The 25,265-nt window shown below is 41.7% G+C and overlaps 1 protein-coding gene across 9 annotated transcripts in view; it reads left to right on the top strand.

Annotated features, from left to right (window-relative positions):
• Nucleotides 1–15,313, top strand: part of PPP2R2C (protein phosphatase 2 regulatory subunit Bgamma) — a 194,180-nt gene extending 178,867 nt beyond the window's left edge. For 8 of the 9 annotated variants that reach the window (XM_027736236.2, XM_027736238.2, XM_027736239.2 and 5 more), the window contains 2 exons: nt 3,048–3,139; nt 12,434–15,313. In XM_027736236.2, the coding sequence (XP_027592037.2) occupies nt 3,048–3,139; nt 12,434–12,725 (384 nt within the window). In that variant the 3' untranslated portion in view covers nt 12,726–15,313. Of the gene's footprint in view, nt 1–3,047; nt 3,140–4,313; nt 5,813–12,433 lie in introns of those variants that run through there. The other variant, XM_039385827.1, reaches the window with a different exon arrangement.
• Nucleotides 15,314–25,265: the final 9,952 nt, after the last annotated feature.

Raw genomic sequence — 25,265 nt, 5'->3', positions numbered from 1 at the left:
CTGAGCGTTGCAGTGGACTAAAAGAGAATCTGGAATCTGGGGAGCCTTGGGAAGCCAATAACACAGGACTCCGGAGGATTCACATAGTTCAGCTGCTCTGAGCAACCTTTCATGTTTTTTAACTGCAGAGAGTAGAAAGATTCTGTTCTAAGAAAAAGTGGTTTAAATGACACTCTTAAATAATTTGTCTTACAGATATCTCTCTCTCACATACCTAAATCTCATATATAAACTTGGAAATCTCTCAAAAGGTTTTTTTGTGGTAGATCACCTGAAGGCAACAAATAAACCTAACATTTTCAGTTATGTACCCACATAATTATGATGACAAATATATCATTAAAAGATTAAAAGGTGCTCATTAAAAGATTGTATTTCTCATTTCATCCACTGCATGGTAGCCACTTAGATATTACCTAGGTGTGAGACTCATGAAGAGGGTCACAACAGGAGACTTCACACAGAGCTGTAAGAAAGAGCAAAGTCTATAACTGTACTGCTTCATTATCAGGTTACAATTTTAGTATTAAAAAAAACAGCAAACAAAAATGAATGACTCATGCTGGTCCTTTTTCATATCAGTGCTGTGGCTCAAAGAATGCTGTTGCATAGAGCAGCTGTTGCAGTCCTGCTGAACACATCTGCTGACTGTTCCAACATGATTTTCTCCTGTTCATGCTTCACAATAGAAAAAGGGGCAGAGTATGGTCACTGGACAGCACTAAGAGAGCCATACAGCTGAGTGGCCAATGCTTGAATGTTGCAAGGCAGCCCTGCCTAATAGCTTACTCTTCTGATGCTGCCAGGTGAATTAACCCAGCAGAAGCCTCAGCAGCAGCAAGGTGAACACTCATAATGGCTTGATCCACTTTTGGCAGGGTCTGTAGCATAGGGATTTGGAGTAATGTGTCACCAGTGCGATTCCTGATTGTGTCTATTCAGTCCCAGCAAAATAGCTCCCTGTGCAGATATGTAGTCTGGAGCACAGAATTGCAAGATAATTCTGTGAGGGTCTGACCTAAAACATTGCAGTGAAGAAAAGGTGAATGTCTTTGGTAATTAGTTAGAAATTAATTTGGTTTGGATTCAAATACTATTCTTATGTGATAAGACCAATATGTAACAGACAAGGCAAATCTGATTTTACCTTCAGTTGGTAGTGGCAGATGAACATATAAACAGGGTTAAAATGAAGTGTTTCTTCCAGTTAGTTTTTCATAGTCACTTCAAGGGTCCAAGTGTGTTCAAATGTGGTAACAAAAGGGCCACATAAGGAGCAAGGTGGTTGTACAAGGTAGTAGTGCAAGTCTGACAGTCTTGACTTGACAGTCAACAAAAAGGAACTGAGACCTTGGAGTGGTAGGACATCTGAGAGAGGAATTGCAAAATGCTTTTTGACAGAGCTGATAGAAAGGCACGGCTCCAAGCTGTGGAGTTGGGCACACTTTGCAAAGGGTGTGTACATGGCAGTGGTCATGACAGATGGCTGCTGGAAATGGTAACAAGAGAAAGACCTAGAAATGACAGTCAATGAGGCAAATGATCTCCTCCCTTCTGCCTTACCTAGCCTATTTCTTCCAAGTGCTGGGAGCTCAAAAAGATGATAAAGGAAAGAACTCTAGTTCTGTAAAACATTACAGTGCTAACATAAAAAGGCTTAAGTAAAGAGAAAATTAAAGGATTTAATTACAGGAGGTGCAGGAAACTGCATCGATACTAAAATTGTTCTGACCTATTGCTCACCATGAAGATAAATGCATTTAATTGTGAAATGCTCTACCTGCATCTGACATTTGGCAATTATTTGCTGTATAAGGTGTTATCTTTTAATGCACAGTTCAGTGTTCATTAATTTATCAATGAAAATTGATCCATAACTAAAATTTATCATCCCTAATAACCTTATGTTACAAATATTCTTTGGCTACTGTATAATTTGACGATTGAAAATGGGTTAGTTTAAAGAAAATATAAGTGAAAGGTCATTGTTCTTCAGCTGGTCTTGATAGAAAATATTTTACCAGAAGAAATGTTTGTGCCCTCAGGACAGGGAAGAATGCTGAGCAACCACAAGCAGGAACAGTTTCACCGAACTTGCAAGAACCAGTAACTTTAGTACGCCAGAGCTAAATTATGTCCCTGGGATATTGGGTTGGTGTGTCAACTCCAAGAGAGGCCACCCATGCACCTTTGTTTTACAGTTTCTGCAATAGCTAGAGGAAAACATTACGAGTGGAAATGCATTAGTAAATTCGTCTAGGCAGGGATTTTTGAGCTTATTATTTCCTTGTGGAATGAAACCAATTATCCAGAGGGAAAACTAATCCAGTTCAGCAAAGGACTGAAACAGTTTGCATGAGATCTCTATGAGAACCCTTGTTCCTCAGAGCCCAGAGGAGAAAGTTCTTCTGCTGGTTAGTCCCACTTTTCAAGTAAGTGAGAATTTACAATGTTGTTTTTAAGTCTCAGACAAAGAGGAGGTATCCTTGGGCTGAATTAGTGTTCTGATTTGCAGCCTGTACAACTGCAGCCTTGTGCTGTATTTGGCTTTTGAAATACTTTACACAAATATATGTAATACCATATACTACAGATTCTTTTAATAGAGCCAAGTTCCTTCTGCCACAAGTGAGAGTCCACTTATCTTGGAATATGACCTTTTTGTTACTATTTAAATTAGATTTCGTGCACATTAATTAGCACATCGAGGGTATCAGCTGGTGAAATGTCTCTGGGAATTAGGTTCCACTGAGAAAATCACCCAAGCAGGAAACAAATATGTTGAAGACGGGTGGTGTGCAGCCTGCTGAGGGAAGCAGACTTCGTGCCTTCCTGCAACAGTAATTCTGCATCACCTGGGTAATTGGGCTGTGGAAAAGTACAGATAGCTTCTTTAGAGTTTAAACACAGTATCTTCTGCAGTGCTACCAGTTTGTGCAGCATATTTTAAAAGTGAACGTGAGAGACAAAGCAGAAAGTGGAGGGCTGGTTGTAAAGTTTTGTATTTTCTTTGATTTCAAGAATAACAGTTATTTTCTTTGAAACAGGTCCATGATTACCTTAGAAGCAAGTTATGTTCCCTCTATGAAAATGACTGCATCTTTGACAAGTTTGAATGTGCATGGAATGGATCAGACAGGTAATGCATCTTTCTGTCCATCACTGTCTTCACTTAGCAAAAGAGCTCCCATATGATGGGGAACAAACCAAAAATAGTTACACATGGTTATTTTCCACATCAGTATACAGAATCACACACCAGTGTTCAGGTTGACAAAAGATGTTTGGATATTTGTGCAGTTGTGTTCTGACCTCCTTAGACATGATGTATGCCTTAATACCCTTGGCTCATGCCTTAGGGGAAGAAAATCTTCAAATTATGTCCATTTTCACCAAAATCATAAGTAGGCTGCAGAAGTTAAAAAGAATTATGCCAACTCTCACAACCCCACCAACACACTAAGGAAACTTGTGTGATCCTGTATTTGCACATGAGCTGCCTCAGAATTGAGTTCATTTACTGGAAACAGGGAGTGAGGAAAGGCAGTCACAGGCACCCACTAATTCTCTGCAAACTGCTGCCAAATGGCACTTCTGATACCTCCCTCCATCAGAGCAGCCTCTTTCCTTATGCACTGTGCTTTTATCTTGGACATAATATCTTGTTGAATATTTTAATGAGAAATATGGTCACAAGTCAGCGAGTGTGAGTGAGGGTGGAATGGGCTAATGCCATAATATTAGCAAATGGTAACAGTAGTTTGTGGAGTAGGAATATTGTGCAAGAATAGCTAGCTGAGAGGACTGGGTTAATAAAAATGGATAAAATCCAAGAGTATAAATGAAAAGAGTATAAAAAAGAACACAAGCCTTCATCTTATCAGTTGGAAACAACTCCCAGGGACATTCATATATGCTAGGTGACTGTGGAAGGGATTAGCAGTCTACAAAATGCATGTGAAAGAGAGCACAGGAGCCAGTGCTGAATGACACACAGTGGCTCCTGGTTCAGCAGAGCTAGGAGCCAAGAGGCAGAAGTTTGGCACTGGGCCTGGAGCTGCTCCTTCAGCTCACTTAGCCTCTCATTTGGGAAAAACAGTCTGTCTCATTGTATTGAAGCAGGCCTGCCCCCCCTGGACTGGGCAAGGACTGTGAAACAGAGTGTGGGGCAGCTGTGAAAAAAGCAAATATGATCCTTGAATGGGCAAGACTGGGATATCCAGCAGAGAAAGAAGTAGTGGTAACATTATGTTGGGCTCTTATTCAAAGACCTTTGGACTCCATTTACACATTTCCTGTCCCTTGTCTCCAAGGTGGATGAAATAATTGAGCAAATGGACAGCTGCTCCAAAGAGAGGAGAGGCCAGGACTTTGGTTTTTATCAGCTTAGCAAAAGAGAAGCCAAGATTATACTTGCTTCTAGTAAGTATATCAGGGAGGTATACATAGGGAGGAAGGAGGATCTAGCTAAGCAAAATGAGAATGACAATGACAGAACAGCAAATAGGTTTTGAGTGTCAAGAGGGTAATTATAACCTGGAAATTAGAGGTAGTTCATACCTGTCCAAAAAGTGACAGTGTGGAGCTGTCTTCCCATCCTGAGTGGTGGAGATATGAGAAAGCCAATGGTTTTGATGATGGTGCTCAGGAAATTTGTGAAAGCAGTTATATGTGACTTTGGTTAAAATTACAAGTGTCTGAACTTGGAAGTACAGAACAAGGTCTCTTCCAGTCCTGTGTTCCAAGAATGCAGATAAAGTGTTATGCCATACACTGAACAAGGGACATCTTTAGACTACTCTCTTTTGCTCAGTTCCTGTGCCTGCCCAATGGAAAGATTCTGTCTTTGTTAAGAAATGAAACTTTTACCTTGTATCATTTATTATGCAAATGAAAAAATATTATTCCATTATCTCTGTTGTCTGCATGCCAGACTAATGTGTTTTCTGACATTGAGTTCCCCCTGTGATACAAAATGCTGGCCATTTAAAATTACGAAGGTGGACCACACTGAGCAAAATACTTCCCAAATTGCTCTCACTACAATTTCAGCACCAGCTGTTGTGAAAATGGCTTTGGGATGGTCAGGAAGTGGGAATGATTCACAGAAGTTTTAGAGGAAGATCCAGGTTTTGAGGCTTTTCTCTGAAACTCCCAAACCCACGCATGAATGGATGTTTAGCAGAGGGTTTTTTCAGTAGCCTGGTTACTGCATGAGTTTGGTCCTACTAGAAATACAAAATTTAAAGCATTTCTTGGAAATACAGATAGTGCTGATCCCTGCCTAAATCTGGCACAGAACAACAGTGCAATCAAATCATGTAGATACTGTGAAACTTTGACAGAGATCCAGGACTTTTCAGGTCTTTTCAAACCATTTTGCTTATCCTTGATGGGAATTCTGAGTGCATTGTATAGGATGGACAGCCACTGGTTCCCAGGCCCAGTCTTTCTCCTCTGGTCAAATGAAGTGCTGCCATCCTCATTACTGCAGTAAGACCACTCTCTGGATAGTTGCCTGATAATAATAGAATTCTTATTCAATATCAGGATTTAAAGTGAGCTTAATATTTTCATTCCTACTTGACAGATCAGAAAGATCAATGCAGAAAGTATTTATTAAGTGGGAACATTAGATTGTGAGGGCTTCATTTATTCTACTGCCTGGACACTGAGGCATTATTAGTCATGCACAATTACCAAATCCGTCACTAAACACAATGTGCTGCCCTTGATTATAAGAAACTCTTGAGTACAGAAGCTGGCAACATTTGACAAAAGATAAGGGTTCCCTTTAATTTAGTTGTTTCTTTTTAAGAGTCAAATGTATCAGAACTGATGTCCATCTTTTGATGAACATGCACTCTTCTGAGCTCCTTGCTTCTGTGTATGACAAGTGTTGTATTACTGCATGCTACAAGGATAATTTCTTCTTGGTGGATCATCATTTAAATAAAATTTAGGTACCAGTACCTCTTAAAGGACAGTTTATTTGAATACTAAGGTCACTTAATTTGATCCTTTTGGTATGTATTTTTTTAAAAAGGGCTACTGCTAAAGATAAGCAATATGTAGTAACAGTGGTACTTTTAAGAGATGCTGCAGTATTTATATTATTAATCCATCTACATAACAGCAATAACTGCAGTTATTATTCTTATAAACATGTTATTTTTATCTTTAAAGCTACAGCAACAACTTAAAGTGACAGGATTGTTCAGGTAAAAATGAAAGAGTGTTTATTATTTCGGTGAAAATACTTTTTATTCATTTTTGTCATTACTAAGGAGTTAATCTGGGCTATGATAGAACCTGGTGGTGAGGCCGTTCTCAAAAAAAATCAACATATGTGAGCTCTGATTAGAACGTGATTGATGCTCAGTTACTCCAATGAACAGGAACTAATACAATCAGACAGAGCCGATCTCATTTGCTGAAGGGCACATTAATCACTGTGTACTTTGGCTACAATGGTGGTCAGGGGAGGGAGCCAAGCAGGGGTCGTACACTAATTCAACCAGATGAGCACATATTATCTGTAGTTGAGTATATTACATTAAAATCATGCTATCTTTGTTGTATATACCATTACATGATTATTTAGAATATGTGAGCTCTATTTATACAGCAATTTAATTTATGTTTTCCATTCACGTCTAAAGCCAAGTCTTTTAATAACGACCCCCAAGACACTGTTTTCTTCCCACTGTCAACAGTTTTCAGTTTTACCTTAAAAATTAGCTCCCTTTTGTAGCTGTTTGTGAGGTAAAGAAACCAGGAAAGGCAAAAAAATAGTAATTCTACGTGGTAGTAAGTAAATACCTTAGTTACTATTATATTTTTTTTAAGATTTCAAATGAATGGGTGTATGGGACCCTTCCAGGCAGACTTCTGAATACCGTCATGATAAGTGATATGCTGTAAGCAAATGAGTGAAGTCACATACAACTGTTCAGTCAGTCCTTTCCTATTGAACTGTCATTCATTCCCCTGAATATCCGTCAGCCTTCACTCTAATCAGGCAGAATTGGCAGATCCCATTGGATGAGTTTTTGAAAGTCTATTCCTGTCTGGCAGCACAGTCCATGCTGGAGAGCTAGAAGACATCATTTTGTTCTCAAGGCTCAACATGTCAAATATTAACTTGGAAGTACTTGGGGATCCCTTATTCTTATTCCCAGTCTTATGCTAGCCAGCTGTACCAGAGTGCCACAACCCTGAATCTGGTGTCTCGAGTTTTTCCGTCTGCATACTCCCCAGGAGGTTTAAATAAGTTCCTTCTTTGTGATGGGGAGTCAGTGGCTTCACACAGCACAGCATAAAGGAAAATTCCCCAATATGTCAGCAGGTCCTGATTGCTTAGAACAGTGCTTCCTCCTTTCCCTTTGTTATAATAAATATTATTTTTTATTTCTGTGAAGAATGTTTTTGAAGAGTTTTCCTGCAACCAATCTGTTTTTCTTGTTAGGTCAGCTTGTTGTGAAACCAGATATGGTGGACCTTGCATGTCAGTCCTAGGAGGTTGCAGATGTGCTGTTCTGCACTGGTACACATGGTAGTGAAATCTTGCAAATTTAGGGGCTAAAAATATAATTGGGAGACAGTTTCAGGTCAAAGAAATGGTCCCTTTTCATGCTGGATGCTTTGAGGGACTCTTGCTGCTCTGAGTCTCCTCCCCTCACACCTGCTTGAAGTCCAAGCCTTGCCTCTCCTGCCTCAGGGAATGATGTCCTGCTGCCACATCTGCAGTGAGGGGCAGGTTAGCTGGACTCTTTTAGTTTTTCTGTCATCCTTAAGCCTGGTGTGTGCTGGTCCTTGAAGCCCTGCCCAGCCTTAGTCCTATCACACCCTCTGTCCATGGTCTCTTGAACAAGGGTGAAGAAGGGGAACTATGACAGGAGCTGAATTTCTCCAACCAGTAAAAATGTGTGTAGAATAAAAATTTCTATGCATCTAGAAAGACTAATCTGGAGCCCAAAAGTTGTTATCAAAGAGTCTTAAAAAAAAAAAAAAAAAGCTAAATAAGAAAACTAACACAAAACAAGGTGAAACAAGTAATGGTTTGGTGTTTAAGCAAGTCTTAATTCCAGCTGATGTCCCCAGAGCTTCAGGACAAACGCTGACAATCCAGCTGAATAGAGCAGTTTTGACAAAGACTGTTGTTTGCAAGGATGGCTGCAACATGGATGACATTTAAGAGGTTGGCTTGAAGTATGAGAATAACAGATCTGAGAAAGACAGAGCTATGCCAGTTCTTAGTGACTGGCATGTTTGATGAAATCTTGTTGCCTAAAAAATACTGTGGAAGATCTCATTGTAGTGTAGTACAAATGATACTAATTTTCTTCTCAAATCCTTTGCTCCAGACAATTTTACAGATTAAAAATTGACTTTTAGAAGAAACAACCTTACCTGAATTTTTGCTGGCTACCAGATCAGCATGGCACAGGGTGAAGAAGCCTGAACTGAATGGGAGTTGTACAGTTAATGTTCTGCTAATTTTGAAACTACCTCTCCAGCCCAAATGGGCTTTAGTTCCTGGGGATTTGCTGAAAGCTCATCAAAGTCTGTGTTGTTATTGCCCAGCTGAAAAGCAGATTGCACACCTGGTTGTTTGCAAAGCTCTTTCTTACAGCTCTTGTCAAGAATAAAAATTCCTGCAGAATAGACACCCAGCAATGCTTTTTTCCCTGCATCCCATGGTAAGCTGGTAGATGACCAGCCTAGACCTGTGATCTCCCAGCATCCTGACATCTGTGGTGTCACAACCTGCACTACCAAATTCTTGCTGGATTCAGGGGCACAAGAACCAGTCATTTGTATGTGATGAGAGAGGAGACACACCCACCAGCTATTTCTCCAGCCTTTAGCCCAAAGAAGGCAAGGATGCAAGTCCAAAAACCTTGAGAGCCGAGCAAGTTGTGTGTGAGACTGGAGGTAGCAGAAGATCACCATGAAAGAAAGGGTGAGCAGTGAGACTTCCAGAAGTAGAGAGGAAGACGTGTTCCCCTCATGGGGCAACACAGGAGTGTTAGTGTGAGGCAGTGTGGATGCATTCAAGGCTCTGCAGGTATGGGGTGTTGTCTCTCCTTCCAGATCACTGGCTGGGCTGCCAGTGGGTGAAAGGTAGGTAGTGGTAGGTAGTGTAGGTAGTCATACTGCAACCACTGGGTTTTTTCCCTGCTTTTTTGCGCTTTTTTTGCCCCCCCCCTTTTTTTTTTTGTAATCGTGCTGCCTGTAGCTGTGGTGATTTGAGCAGGGTGCAGTAGTCAGGCTGGAGTTTTGTTCCAACCTGAGTTATAAGTACACTCAGGGTGCACTGGAGCATGATCTGTGTCTGAAGTCTGTGCGTGTCTGAGGTGATGGTACTCTGAGCAGGTATAGCAGAACTTGTAAGCCTGCTTTCTAAGTAAGATTAAAAGTAGTTAGGCAGAGCTTTTCAGGGCTGCTCCCTTACACACCTGTGAAGTGATATGGAGTTTTTTGAGTGAGGGGCTCGCTTTGGTTTCTTGGACCAGCCTCTCTTGCAAGGGTTTTGTGCAAACCTTTGTCATTAAACTGCTGTGCAGAGCAGAGTCTGGAAATACAGAACAGACTCTTCCTATATTGAGCTACAATTTATATTCTAATATTTATAAAAAAAATCTCCATGCCGCATTATTGTACATTGTATCTTCTTGAATGAGAATAAATTGCAGGCTTACATCTAGTTCTCACTCTCTTATTGTTATTTTAAGCAGCAGGTAAGGTTATAATCCATCTGTGTTTGTGACCTTGAACAAGAATGGGCACTTTCTCATTTACATAATGCTGTTTTTTACTGAGCCATTAAACTGCAGAAAAACAGGGCCAGCATGAAAAGTAGTCATCTACATATGTTAAAAAAATAACTGCAGTAAATCCAACTGAAAAAAACAGCTTTTTAAAAACATGCGAGAGTTCAAGAAATTAAAAAGCAAATGGACTGTAAAAGCAGTTTTACTGCAAGTTAAACCTCCTAAAAATAAGCCCCTTAACAAACACCTCTCTCTGCATTTGGTGCACTGGTACTCTGCCAGCATGAAAACTGTTTCCCTGACAGTTCCTGCATTCATCAGGAGGGGCGCTCCTCATCCCCCTGGGAGCCACAGCTCTGCAGCCTGTGGCACAAGGGTGCCCCAGCACTATGAACCTGTTTCAAAATTTTGCCTAGGGGAAAATATACAGCTGGGCTGTTTGCATCACAAATGGTGTATGTGAGTGCTGAGATATGAAATAACCATTACAGTGGGAGCTGTAATGACAAGACACAGTGATTTGGAAGGAGTGAAACATTTGATTTACTGCTGTTGATTCAATTTCTGAAATAGGCACTAATCTTGATCAATAGGCTTTCTGCAGCTTCTGGGATACATTTTATCAATCTGTCACGCTGACTCTTGTTTTTTAGCCTGTGAGGTTAACTTGCGCCTTGCTAAGCAGGATTGTGCCAGGCCATTGTGGGTGGGGAAGGTAAGGGAAACCTTTCTGCAGGCAACCCTGGGGTGGGTACTACTCCGGGAGAGTAGTGAGGAGCTCTCTGCCAGGGCTGGATGCTGCTGTGTATGGACAAGTGTCTCTGCATCCCCAGTCTCAGCAGCAGAGCAGCTGACACTGTGCTGCCTGCAGACCTCAGGAGAACAGCCCCTCTCCACAGGACCAAGGCCGTAGGTGAGCTGTTGTTGAGGGCAGCATGTGCTGGGTCTCTGCTACCCCATCTAATTTGCAGCAGTTTCCTTTGGCGCTTCAGCAGCTGCACAAAGCTCATTGTGGTATCAGCTGTCATCAAACTCCAGTGTGCCATCACCAAATGTGGAAACAGGCTGGAGCTGGCAGCTCTGCTAGTGATTCACAGCATCCACACCCAGCTCACCTGCTCTTGTTACCCTGCAGTGCTCTGAGCTGCTGTCAGTCACCAGCTGCAGTGCAGGAGCAGTGAGATGCACAGCTCACATTTGTGCCTTTCCCTGTGTATTACTCATTTGTATTACAGTCACTCCTAATGGCCCCAAATGAGATCAAGGCAGCACTGGCTTGAGGCTGTGCTCACAGAGTAAGACAGCTCCTGAATCCAGGAGTGTATAATCTAATCAGCCAATGAGTGTCTGTGTGGTGGAGAGTGTGGTTTATGCCTTTAAATTCCATATTCTCCCATGTGCCATGGTTCCCTGGCTAGTCTGCTGCTCCATACAGATTCCCTCCAACAGCAAAGTGCTAAAGCAGCTGTCATTTGAGATGGAGGTTAGTTTATTAAAGCGAAGCATGTGAAATATGTTCTGTTGGACTCAACTAGAAAGGCAAATAATTCCTGATTACCTGAGTCTTAAAACTGTACAGCTTTTCCTGTGGAGACCTGACCATTTGGAGTGGATTCCCTCTTTCAGAAAGGAAATTCAGAAGAAAAACATCCTATTTGGGGCTGAGACAGAAGAGTAGAGCACGGCCCTGGCTTCTCATATGGAAAAAGTTCACAGGGGATGAGCTTTCGAACAAGGCTCTGAAACCCATGATTATGCTAATCCAATAACCTGAGGGCCGTGGATGAAATCCTGAATTCATTAAAGTTAGTGACAAAATATCCTCCCCTAGGGACTAGGGGAATGAAGCAACTGGCAATCCATTATTTCAAACTACAAGCTGATTAATGGGGTAATTTTTATACAGATCGAGGTATGTTTTCTGTCTCTTTTTCCCAGACCCAGAAATATATCCTGACTTGATGTTTCATTCAAACTTCATACAAGAGATGACAGAATCCTGTTTATTAATGTGTTTATTTCTATGAAGCATTGTAGATACAAATTTTAATGGTGTCTGGACTTGCAGGGTCTGTGGCTTCAGAAAGGAAAAGGGTTTATTCCGGAAAGAATTTGGTATGATTTTTCAGAACCTTACAAAACACCTTTCTTCAAAATATTTGTTAGAGTATAGAATTATGTACTAAATCTTACTGTTGTTTGAAAAGGTTTGAAATACTTGGAAAAATTTTTTAGACTGTTTCTGGAATTACAGTAAAACTCAGCTGTCATTGAAGGTATAGCTCTGGAGAAAGAAAAAAGCCTGAAGTATATGATCCTTAAGTGCTCATAAAAAGCTGTAGGGTAATTAAAAATAGCATAAGTAAAAGCATATTGCTTTTATTATCTTGTGAAGACAGTCTCTTGACGTCAGGGTCCTTACATTTGTGCATGCTTCAGGATGCATGTTTTGGGGTAACTGTAACTGTAATAAACTGAAAGGGGAAGACATTGGTAGAAGAAAACCATTTTGGGACATACTGAGGAACCTCCCTTTTTTATTATTCTTTCCCATCTGAAACCAGAAGACAACTGTCCTGATCCAGTCACGTTAGCAGGCTTCCCACCAGCTTCTGTTTAACTGTCTTTGTTTTCGCTCTGTTTCTTTCTCTCTCCAGTGTGATAATGACAGGTGCTTATAACAACTTTTTTCGAATGTTTGACCGAAATACAAAGCGGGATGTTACCTTGGAGGCTTCCCGAGAGAGCAGCAAACCACGAGCTATTCTTAAGCCCCGGAGAGTCTGCGTTGGAGGCAAACGGAGGAAAGATGACATCAGTGTTGATAGTTTGGACTTTACTAAGAAGATCTTGCACACAGCATGGCACCCAACTGAGAACATCATTGCTATAGCAGCGACAAACAATCTGTACATATTTCAGGATAAAGTGAACTCAGAAATGCACTAGATTTATCAATATCCCTCTATATTTACAAACCAGCCTTTTGAGAGTTGTAGAAGGATGTGATCTTCACAAAAATTGTGGCTTCTGTGGTGGGATTTGTAGGTTGCATCCTTTCATCCCTCAGCCTGTATCATTATTGGTGGCAAGCCAACTATTTTCCATCACTGCAACAGTATGAGTAAAAGGCACGGCTGCAAATCCAGTACTATGGTCTGTATCGATCCCTCTAAACAAACTGGGATATTTATTCACTTTGGGAACGTTCCTGAGGAGAGCTGAGGCTCCTCAACTCCCGTCCATCCTTTCAAGGGTCTCAGTGGTTTGCAGGACTGTGCTGTTCTGGTGCCCTGCCTGCTTTTGCAGCCACAGCATTTACCACATTGTTAGAGCTTTTTGCCTCGATCTCTTGATTGTTTTTTTTTTTCCAGTACTGTTTTCCTGTCTGTCAACTAAGCTGAGCCTGTTTGAGAGAATGAATAGCCACATCCCTTTAGAGCATGTGGCACATTGGAGGGGCCTCATGACAGTTATAGCTGGAAGCAGAATCCCTGCTGGTGAAAAGCTGCCCCATCTCACCCATCCCATTCCCTTCTTTACAATGCCCTCTTATTTATTTATTTATTTATCACATTACTTTGTGCTTCACCTTCCCAAGTGAGTAAGTTACAGACTGGTATAGTTACTCAGCCAGTTTATGTTAGGAAGTTTATTCTCCATAGATCTCTTTGCTCTGTTTAAAACAGTAAGTAGTGTCTTAATTGTGTGGAGGACTGTTAAAAAACTTGGCATTGCCACTCCAGAGGGACCGTCTGGTCAGACAGAGCCTGGCAGTTAACACACAAACCCATCCTACCATTTGGGGGTTGGAGTTCTGGAAACCTTGGCTAGAAGTGCTATGAAGGCAACAACCACCTTGAGTGGGAACAAAGTTACATCACTGTAACTGGGTAAAGTCCCTTATTTGTTGATTGCAGAATGGTTATGTTAATCCTGGCCTTTGGGGGTTACAGGCAGTGCCTGGTATCTGTTAACTGTGAAAAGAATGATACTGTGAGAGGCAGCACTGCTCGGTGAATTTTAATGCTTTTAAATGAGTCCATTGTTGGGAGACAAAATTATTCCTGGAGAAACATGAAAAATCAAAAAATCCAAACCAAACAAAACCTTCTCCCACATAAATACTGTTAGATCTGTCTCAGTTATAAAATGATTAGTGATGTAAGTGGAAAAGGAAAGTACACACAATGTAGTGCATGCATGAATGATACAGGGATGGTGCAGTGGGCTGGAAGCCCTTCTAATACAGGAAAAGAAAGTTCTGCTGCACCCCCAATAGCTCTGGCAGAAAATTCAGGATCCCAAAGGATTTCCACTCAAACCGTGAATAAAAGAGCACAACTCACATGGCCTGTTAATCTGCCCATATTAAAACTCCTCAGAAAAAAAAAAAAGTCTTTAAGCCATTATGCACTGATTTCTTGGTAAGTGGAGAATGTACTGATGAAGGGATCTGCATGCTTTTATATTTCAGTTTGGGGGGAAGGGTGGGTGAAAATCCGCTTACAAGAAATAAAAAACCAAACTCTACAGCTTTTATATGACATCTCAACACAACACCTGAAATCTGTCTGTTTGAAGTTTTCTACATCAATGCTGTATATTTTGTGTGTAGAAGCACAAACGCATGTGCACCAGTTTCCAGCCACACTAAACACATATGGTATGAAATGTGTAGGGTAATTCTGAAGGGAACAAAGAATGTTTGTTTATAAAATACTGTGTGCTGTAGTGGGCATGGACAGTATATGTACATACTTATTCTAATGAAATTTAACAAAATTGCCTTTTCCTTTTTTTTTTTCTCCTTGTAAAAAGGTTTAAGAATGTGGTAAATTGTATAGAAAACTTGTTAATGCCAAACTACTGCTTCAAGGGTGTCATACAATTTCTTTGACTTTTGGCCCCCTCCATTAACCTTTGCAGCTCAAAAAGAAAAAAAATTGCTGTCAGCTCATATTGGCATTTACAGCTAGAGATACTGTAAAACATATATTTAGCTTTTAACAGTCTGAAGTAAGAGTCTATAGATAACTTATTATAAAGCAGATCTTAATGCAACGATTTTTTGTTTTTCATTTGAAGTACCTTACTCTGTTACAGCTTTGGGTACCAAAAAGAACATGTTAAAATTAAATAAAGAAATATATCTTTGGAGCTTTATAAAACTAATTAAATACCCAACCAAAATACCATGAAGTGATTATAGAGGAAATAAATAGAAACCTTTCAAAGACCAGTATTCCGTTCCTGTCTTTGACATCACTGCTACAGATCGGTTTCCTGGTTTCTTGAATGTATGGAGAGTTAACATCGTCATTGTGAACGTTTCCAACTTTCTTTCTCTTTTTAGTTTGAGCTTTCAGTGGCGTAGAGTAAGTGATGGTAAAGTTGGTAAATCTGATTGTTTTGAAAGCTGTTGTTCATGGCTGCATTTTTTGTGTTGCACAAATTAGCTAATTGTTGTTGAATAAAAATATAAATATGTTAATACCAGCTTTTTCAATAAAACTACAACCAAAAAAAGGCATAAATAGATGACTTCAAGGCACAGCTTATTTTTAAGCTAGGCAAGAATGAGTTGTTTAGCTCCTTTTATGAAGAAGGAAGAGTTGGGGATTGGCACTTAGAGGACAAGCTACTATGGGAACTTCAAATGTTGTGGCAGGTAGAGAAGTAAACACAGTGCCAGGAGTTGGATCAGGGGTGTAGCGCGATGGAGAGTGTGCACAGCTGGAGATAACACTCTGGGCTCAGTCCTTGGGCCAGCTGCTTCTTCTGCTCATAGCCCAAGCTAGAGTTTAGGAGACTTGAGTCTCAGTCTCCTACAGATGGAATAAGACACGTGTGCAATGTGGATTGACACACAAAATCACAGGGTAAGAAATTGGCATTAATGTCATCACTGGCCAGATTGGAGACCTTCCAGCACAGCGGATTGTGGGGGCAGGTCTGGGGTGTGTCGAGGCCTGGCCTCCCAGATGAGACAGATACTGGCCCAGGTGACAAACCAGACTACTACCAGCAGAGCAGCATCCCACTTTCCCCCCCCACTCTTTGCACAGGGTAAAATAAAACAAAATAATTAAAAGACAAATGCTGGCTTGGCACACACACCTAAAGCTAAGAAAGCATTCCCTTCCCGGCCCAAGCTGATGCCTGAGCCTCCCTGGTGGTCATGATGCTTGCCCCAGGTCTGGGGCAGCTCTCTGGACTCTCAGTCCAAGGCAGCTGACCCTGCCTGCCTGTCCTGCACGGTGCTCTGGGAGTGTAAACCCGCTCACCATCAGTACACATGAGTTAGACACTGAGAGGCTGAGGCCATTTTCTGGATGCAGACCAGAATAAATTTGCCTCAGCTGTTACATGAGGCAAGTGTGTGGCTTTGCACAGCTCTCCCAGAGCTTAGATGATAATTTTTTTGCCCTTTTTTGGGAAGACACAGTCAATCCCACTCATTTAGATGGACAAATATGACTAGGCACTGAAAAGAGAAATCTGAGATGAAAATCAACACATCAAGCAATACACTATTTACTTTTCCAGGTTCCCTTTTCATCCCCAAATACCCAGTAGGACCAGAAGCCAGATGGCTGACTCTCATGCTTTTGAAATTTTCACACGCATACTTAGTAGCTGCATACAGCAGTTTAACCCTCTGTGGTCTGGGGGGAGATACTGGCACGAGCCACCTGCTCTGGTTTGCAGCCAGCACGTCATCTTGCTTTCAGGCAGAGTTAAGTCCTTTGGAGCCTTCAGCTGGAGCCTTTGGTTGACCCTGATGAGAGGACAAGTATAAGGATTGTTTGCCCTTATATCCAATTTTTAGTAACCTTATTATCATCAATTTTCTCCCACTCCCAATAGGAACTCTTTTGCATTTGCAGTCTTCTCAGCAAATTGTATTACATTTAAAATTAGAGCATGAATTCGCTTACCTTGCTCATGTAGCAGAATCAGGATTACTGGAGTGGGCCTAATTTTGTAGGGACAGAGAGTGTTTCTTAGGCTTTGTGAAGCCATGGAATAGTCTGGATATTCTGTAGAGGCCAGTTCACTCTGCATTCTGGAAAGGTTTACTCTCAGAGATCACCATGAAAAAAGCATTTCTTAGAAATGAAACTTTCTTTTCCTTCTCACTGTCTTTGGATGAGGATCAAACTTTTACTCATGTAAAAGTGAGCACAACTCTTTAGGCAGTTGTAGATCCTGAATCTGGCCCATGATACAAAGCATGTTTACTGAGTAAACTTTTAGCTCAGTTCCCTCAGCTATATAAGCTGCCGTGAATATGGATCGGCCAGGCGAGGTTCACTTATTACTTCTCTTGCTATTTGCCAAGTGGAGACCCTCAATGAGCAGGACAAGATCCTTAAACCAACAATTCCATTAAGCAATTATTTTAATTATCACAGTGAAGCTATACATTCTTTTTATGACATGGCTGCTAAAATGAATAAACTCTACAACAGTGACTCTATCAAAGTATGCAGGGTGGTTTTCTGGACAGCCACTTCTTGGTTTAAAACTAGTACTAATCATACATGTGTGTCTCATGCAAAAGCCTGGTCCAAGATGTTTCAACGGGTTTTCAAGCAGATTAAATATAGGGCCAAGTTCTTCAGCTGGCACTAGGTTACATGAATATGGCAATGTGCTCTAGGGAGAGGAGCACTTAGAGAACTCCAGAAAGCCCATCACTTTCTGTGGCTTCATCATCATTTATTGAATAGGAGGAACAGAATAACTCCTGGGGGAAAAACACTCACTACGAATTATACAAAGTAAGTAATTGAAATTGGAATTAAGGTGTCAGATTGGGAGAAAAGGAGTTTGATATTTCTTCATTCTTTACCTGTAACATAAATGCTACCCAAGCAAGACACCAGAGTGAGACCCAACTGTCGATAACTTGAGCCAGCACCTCAGCCTTAGCAGGTTCTTGCTTTCATTTCTCCTTGGCAAGGCTTGAACACCCCCAACAGTCCTGCCAGGTGCTCTAGACCAGACTCCTTCTCACTTTAGTGGGAAGATGCAGAAAGAAGCAGAGGTTTCCCTCAGATAGGAGAGATGCTGGCATTGCAGTCTGTTTGCAATACAGAAAACAATGATCACAGTAAATTTATGCACATCTTTGACTGTCTTGTGGAAGAGATGGGGAGGAGAACATTGTTCGTTCAGTTATCGTCCCCTGACATCTCTGCTAACACCTCTCTGAGATGAACAGCTGCACTCTCTGTTTCTCACAGCTATTGATCTGCAAACCCAGGTAGATGTTGCTGCATCAATTGCACTCTGTCAACATGTTCAAAATATTCTCTTCAACCTTTGCAGGTAAAGACTTATTTTAGAATGAAATGAGAGATAAGCTGCGCTATTTTATACCATCTTCCTCCACACATTTTGTAAGGCTTCCTTTTAAAATATTTGGCTATTTTGAGCTGCTATTGTAATATTGCTAATGAATGTTGAGGAATCTAGTGCTACTTTTAAATCTGTATCTCCTAATCACTTTGTAGAGCTGCAAGAAATCTCTTCCTTGCACAGCTTAAACCCAAGGTGCTGTCAAACCTGTCCCAAAACTAGATTCTCCTGAGATCCAATCTTCATTACAAAAGAGCAGAGATGATTCTTTCTTGGGAAGGACAATTGAAGCCTGAAGCTATCCAAGGCAGGGGACAGAAAGATTTCCCTTGCTTCCTCTACAAAGTCTTATTCCACACCCCACCCCTAGCCTGTTGTTCTGCCTTTCCTTCCACCACATCCTATCACTTTCCATGTTTTCCCTTCAGACTCTTTCTTGGGCCACACCCAGTGTCCAGAATCTGGTAAAACCCCCAGTGACTCCCACCACTGGGCCAAGCACAGCCACCTCAGCTGGCCACAGGAGCAGTTTCTCATCGGCACAAGGTTAAGGGCCCTGTCACCTCCCTCTCTCCTGAGCTGTCAGAGAGGAAAGCTCTATTTGCCAATATACTATATTTCAAGTGGAAGATCCACAGAATTGGAGAGATTGTTTCTTAGCAACCACCAATGCATTAAGAAAGCAGTTTAACTGTTTAAACCTTCAATTATAAAATCCAGTACAAAGAGGTAACTGTCATGTACAGGACACAAAGCCCTTCCCGTGATTCCGGGGACGTGGCTGCCTTATGCACATCCACCTGCCAAAGGCACCCAGAGTTAACTTTCTCCCGTTCTAGCATACACAAGAGGGTGCTGTCATGGCCCACACCCATATTGTTTACTCTCTTGCGGGAAGTGAAGTGGAGAAAAGACATCTTTTTGCAGAGAAACCCTGAGGGTTTGTATATTGGTCTCATCCCCATGGGACCAAAGCGAGATCTTCAGGAGTTTCCCAGGGAAATAAAGAGGTTCCACAATGAAAACCCGGAGTGAAATAGGCACTGTGATCAGGAAGTAGGGCTGTGATCACTTGACATGAGGTGGCATTATGTATCTATTCCCTGATTTGTACAGCTTAGTATTCCCATCTTTTTCCTTACAGCATAGCACCTTAATTATCAATCTTCAGATACACCTTTCCCTTAGTTCTCTTATTCCAAAGATTTGTGCCAGGTACAGACTGGAGCCAGGCCTCTCTCTGCTTTATGTGGACACCACACACAACAGATGTTGGGAGGTTTTCTTACCATGACTGCAGCAAACCTGGATTTCATCCTTGACCTGACAAAGTTACAACAAAAACAATAGGGCTTCTGTAAAAGTTAGTTTAGAGAAATCACCATTTTCTGTCTCAAAAACTTTGTGTCTTGCCAGTATTTAGTGCACATTGTATTCCATTCTACATTGTTCTCAATGACCTGATCCAAGTTGTGTGATTGCACCTGGCAACAGCAGGACAAACCCCATTGTACTGCAAATGGAGCTACAAGGGCTGTTGTTAGTCCCTCCAAAGGGAGCTGCCTGAGAGGAACACACAGTAGAAGCAGTGCAGAGTCCTTCATCCAGAGGTTGGAAGTTTTCTGCACAGAAGGGTAGGACTTAACTGATGCCTTAAGCCCCTAATGGTTTTTTATTTTTCTAATATTTGTAAGACTTGTAAGTTTTATAGGTAGGTTTTAAAAGCAGAAACCCCTTCTTTCTTTATCCCTTGTTCATTTCCCACTTTCCAGCAGCCTTGTTTATATATTCCCTAACCCTCTTACCCCATTCTATGCTTTCCATATCAATCCTGCTTCTGAATACAGCAGAGTGTTTAGTCTTTTGTCAAGGCAAAGGCCTAATCAGTTGACAGAACAGCATATCAGGGCCTAAATCACAGAATACGGTCAAAAATTAGGTAACTATGTACCCTTTGTGTTCTGAAGATGGTGAAGATGATGAAGTAAAAGCCCCCAGACCCATTTCTCAGGGGGTGGACCCGGGGCGGTCCAGAGGAAAGGCCAAAGGGTGGACACATCTGGGATTGGATGGATAGTGTTATAAAATGTAACCTCTCAGGCACGGCCCAGCGCGCGCGTCGTATATCACCTACTGCCTTGGCAAATAAACCCGTTCTTATCTCACCCCTAATTAACTGCTCCGGAGATTTTTTTCAGCACCAAAATACACAGGCAACATAACCCATAACCACAATCCATAACCAGCCTCTGAGGGGAGAAGGAGAACATCTGGCACTGCAAAGGCAGGTGTTTGTACAACCCACAAACTTAACGGGACAGGAAAGCTGGCAGCCCTCGTCTTTCTTGCTTTTGCTTCATAGATGCACTATTCTGGAGAAACTTAATTTGATAAATAAAACCAGAAAGAAATCATGCCAGGACAACTACCAGTCCCAAAGAGTGCCCATGCTGTATGAGGACTGTGATATAAGGCACATGCATGTACTCAGTGTATCCATCTTCACTTAAAGACTATGTATGTCTAAGCTGCAAGACAGAATTACTGCCCTGAGCTAGAGAAACTTCAGGCTATAGGGTTGAAACACTCCATGGAGATTCACTTTTTAAACAACGATTAAAGATCAATTGAACTAGAAGCAGCATTAGGAGAGATTTATGAATCATCCATTTATAACTCTAGGAAAGCATCTTCTCTAAAGAGAAAACTGCAAAATCCATTTATTGCAAATCCATTTGCGGGGCTCATCATCTGTCTGCACCACGGGCTGCCTTTGGTGAGGAAGTTGGTAAATTCCTGCCACTATGTGCTTTGAACAAAATTTAGCACAAAAAACCCCAAAACAAAACACCATCAACTTGTTTTGCATTGCATCGTTTGGATTAAATATGTTTTGATCTTGAAGGGTTTCTCATAAAAAAGAGGGTTCTTAGAGTATTCAGACAGTGATATCCATCCTGACCTTCAGATGGCAGCTTTGGCTTTGATTGTAGACAAATTCTTGATCAGAATTTGGTTTGTAGACTACTTCCAAAGCATCTAAGCCCTATTAAAATAACATTTCCATTACCTAATTAATTGTTTGAAGCTATTTTCAGTGATTATTTATTGAAGTTATAGTTTGTCACCTGAGGCAACAGCATGGCTTGTTGTCGTGGAAACATCTCTGCTGTCACCAGCGATGAATAGGGAGGGAGGAACAGGAGAGAAACTACAGAAGAGATGCTTTGTTGAAATGCCTCACTCTTTAAAGTGAAGAAATTATTTCAGATAAAGACAGGCCATGCTGAGACTAACACACAATGATTCCTGGGATATTATGGGGTCTGTGGGCTTGGTTCAAGCCCTTTCTGATTTAGTGTGACACAGCTTCTGCTGTCAAGCACTGCTGTCTCCCGTGGTTAACAGCAACATTTGCAGGTCTCTTTCTGATGCCAAACTTGCTATTATTGCAGAAAAATCCTGCCATCTTCAAAAGTAGAACAAAAACTCTCTAACAACCGGCTGCCATTTTTCTATTTGATTTGTAAAAGATGAAAAATCAGTATTTCAGGGTTTCCCTTATTGGCCTTTACCTGGTGCGTGATCTTGCCACAACCTTTTTGCGTTCTCCAAATACTTGTTAATCATAGTGCATGGTTATCTCAAGCAAGAGTTGCAGTTAGAATTTCCCTTAAAGCAGTATGGCTTCTGCCTAAGTTTTAATTAAACTCTGCCATGGATTTTCTCTGTTATTTTCTCTGTTCTTTTATTGTTCAGATAACAGAGAGTTAATAAAAAGGTTAAAGCTATATTAAGCTCTGATTATTATTATTATTATTTTTTGCATCTAAGAGATGAAGACACAGGAGAAAATAGGGTTTCCACCATCAGGACCATCCGGACTGTGTGTTGTCACCGCTCACATTACTACAGAATCAGACAATGCAGATTGTCACTGACAGGTTTATTGTATAAGATCTTAGAGACAGGAACCCTCTTAAAATCTGCTGAGTTGCAAAGTAGCCGGACTGCACTTTTTACAACTTTCCCATGTTTCATATGCTGTTCATTTATCATTGTGCAGTATTTCATCACAGGGAAAAATAGATTTTTCCCTCCTCCCTTTTCATATTCTTGGATTGTAGACACACTCCACAGTGATGTCTTTTCTTGACATTTGTGTAACGTTTCTTGTAACTGGCAGGGAATTGGCTTTACAAATGGTTATCTATTTTTCATAAAAGGTTTTTTTCTATCTACATTTCCTCTCCGAAAATGAGTAAAACCAGACCCTGATTCTTTTGTTCCTTGGCAATGCCCTCTGGAGACAGCAGCAGAGGGAAGGAAGCGCAGAGTGAGCCTGGAGTGCCATCTCATGGCACAGAAGCAAAGCGCGCAGGTGAGGTCTCTGCCAGACAGGGGACACCTACCCCCTGCCAAAATGGAGAACGGACGGTTTTCTTGCAAAAAGTACTGAATAGATAAAGGAAACAAGGACAGAGAGGCTCCAGACACAAATGTGCTCTCTCTGGAGGTTAACGAGCCCTGTCTAATTGCCAGGCAGGGCCCCTGTGTGAGGACACGATCTGCTGGACACCCCAGCACTGGATTTTCCGACTTTTTAAAGAACATATTGAAGAAGTATAACTCATCAACAGTTGGGTGATGTACTGCAATGCTTTTGACATCCAACAACAAACTGCAGATAAGAACAAAATCTCTGCCAATAATTAAGACTGGAAATGTCTTAATGAATTGTTAATTACCTTTGTACATCATTCACTGACGTCTCTGTAAAGCCAAGGCAGATGTCACCAACACTGACTAATCCAGTCTCATAACAAACAAAATGCCAACCAAAATGAAGCTACAAACTTGGCTATGAAATGAAGGGATTTTAAGTGAAGGTTAGTTTTTAGCCCATAAAGAGCACTTTTTCTTAAAACTTAATTTGTTTTTTTTTTCTAGAATGTACACTAACATGTAATTACAGGATTCGAGAACAGGGTTAAGAGAAATATCACCTGTCATATGAGTGGGAATAAAATCAGATGCAGTGGCAACATCACAGGAACTCAGCTGGAAATACAGCAGCTGTAGCATGAGCTGTGGAGCTGCCGCCCTGTGCTTTGGCCAGAGCTACACAGGATCCAAGGGAAGTGTTTTGTGGTGGAAGATAGAGTACACCCCCCAGACTCCAGAGCTGGCACAGCAAGAGCTCACAGTGGGATCTACATCTCCATGTGGAGCAAAGAACTCAAACAAAAGCCTTTGTTTGCCAGAACTCAAACAAAAGCCTTTCTCCCTGGCTGTGGTGCTGTGAGCCTCATGCTGCCTGAGGTAGAACTGGTCTAGAGGCAGAGGCTGCTTTATATTTATCCTTGGAACAGCAATAGATGCGCAATCTAATGCCAACACAGAAATTTTACAAATAGGTGAATTATGTCATCACAAAGGTTAAAATCTCTACTTCACACTTACATTAGGACACAGGATACCAGATTTTAAGATGACAACATTCTGACTACCATATACCCACACAACTTATGTGCAAATCTACTTTCAGTTATTCTTTGTAAAGTGTAATCGTTTAAGTTCCCCACCTGTCCAAGTCAAGTGGACTTTGCAGTCTGACCTCATAAGCAGATGCACCTAAAAGCTGCAAAAAATCCTACATGACACTAGTGTCACTGCGAAATAGGAACTTCCCAAGGGCAACCCACCACATCATTCTCTCTGCTTTCATATTATATTTCTCCGATTGCAAAGTGTGTGTTTGTTTTTCAGCCACACTCTTTCTAGCTTCTTTCTGTGTTGTGCATGGACTAAACAGTTTTGGAGGCATGGATGCTTCTATGTCACAAATCTACAACATTTATACTGCTCAAGCAATAAAGGTAAGTACTGAGGGGAGTATAACCTCAGACACTGCAGAACAATCCTAAATTGACACTCCATCTATACTGCATGTGGAACAAGCCAGGCTGTGTTGGGGAAACTCAAGCCATCTCAGAGTTTCCTCTCCAAATGGCCCCTGAAAAGAAAAACAACCTGATGCACATTATCTAGAGAGTACCAGGAAGATACCAGCACCTTAAAAAAGATGATGTGATTAGAACAAAAGTTGTAACAGAAAAGTTTTGCCAGAATTGAGACCCCTGCACTGCCTGGGACCAGAAATGGCCCATGTAGATCCCCATCTTCTGCACACAGGACAATTAGAGTCAAAGATCTCCAGGTGGTACAATACAGCCCAGCCCGGGAGTCGGTGATCCCCCGGGAAACCCAGCACCACTAAAGCACTTTGCTGGGACATGATATGTCTTTTGATGGCACGGAAGGAGTGGGATTGCTGCTGTGAAGTTGAGTCTCAGTGCTGAAAAGGCATCGTGTACAGCCACAGCGAAGGGACAACAGCTTCTGCTCCAGACAACAAAGAGCTCCTGTTGGCAATGGACCCAGGATAAGAGACATCAGCACCCCGTGGCACTGGAGTGGGCACCTCTGCACGTGACTTGGCCTGATTTCTGTTACTGGTGACACACAGGAAAGTTCAAAACTGATGGAATGCAGCCTCCCTTCATAAATCCATCCCCATCCCACTGAAGCATCCACAAACCTTTAGGTAGGACTCTTTTCTCTCTGTAATGGGGATCTGCAGAAGGGAGGAAGATGCAGCAGGCTGTAGATGTGTTGGGGCAGAGGATCCAGCCAGATGCAGCACAGGGCATGTTTCTGCTGCAGCTTGTGTGAAGTGAAGCGAGCCGTCTTCAGTCAGGTAGTGCCACCAGTCTCCAGGTCTGCACTCACCTGCAACCTAGGGCAGGCCACCAATGTCTTTGCTGCCAAGTCATGAATTATTGGTATTGTCACTGCCCTGGGAGCAGATCTTCATTTTTTTTGAGTTTGAAGATAGTGGCCCACTGTATGCACACAACTGTAGGAAAACCTGCTTGTCCTTCGGGAGTAGTGAGAACGTGTCAGAAGTTTCACTGCTTTATTTTCCTTTTGCAGTGTGAGATAGTGAAGGAGAAATTCATCCCAACCAACAGGTCACCTGGGAAACGGGGAGAGGGGAATTAGGACTAAAGGAGACTACCAGATGGCAGAGACTGGGGATAGACAGCTAACAGAGGAAAT

The sequence above is a fragment of the Pipra filicauda genome, unplaced genomic scaffold, assembly GCF_003945595.2.
Source record: "Pipra filicauda isolate LSUMZ 115617 unplaced genomic scaffold, ASM394559v2 scaffold43_size3849885_pilon, whole genome shotgun sequence".
Lineage (NCBI taxonomy): Eukaryota > Metazoa > Chordata > Aves > Passeriformes > Pipridae > Pipra > Pipra filicauda.
This window is presented reverse-complemented; position numbering and strand designations above follow the sequence as displayed.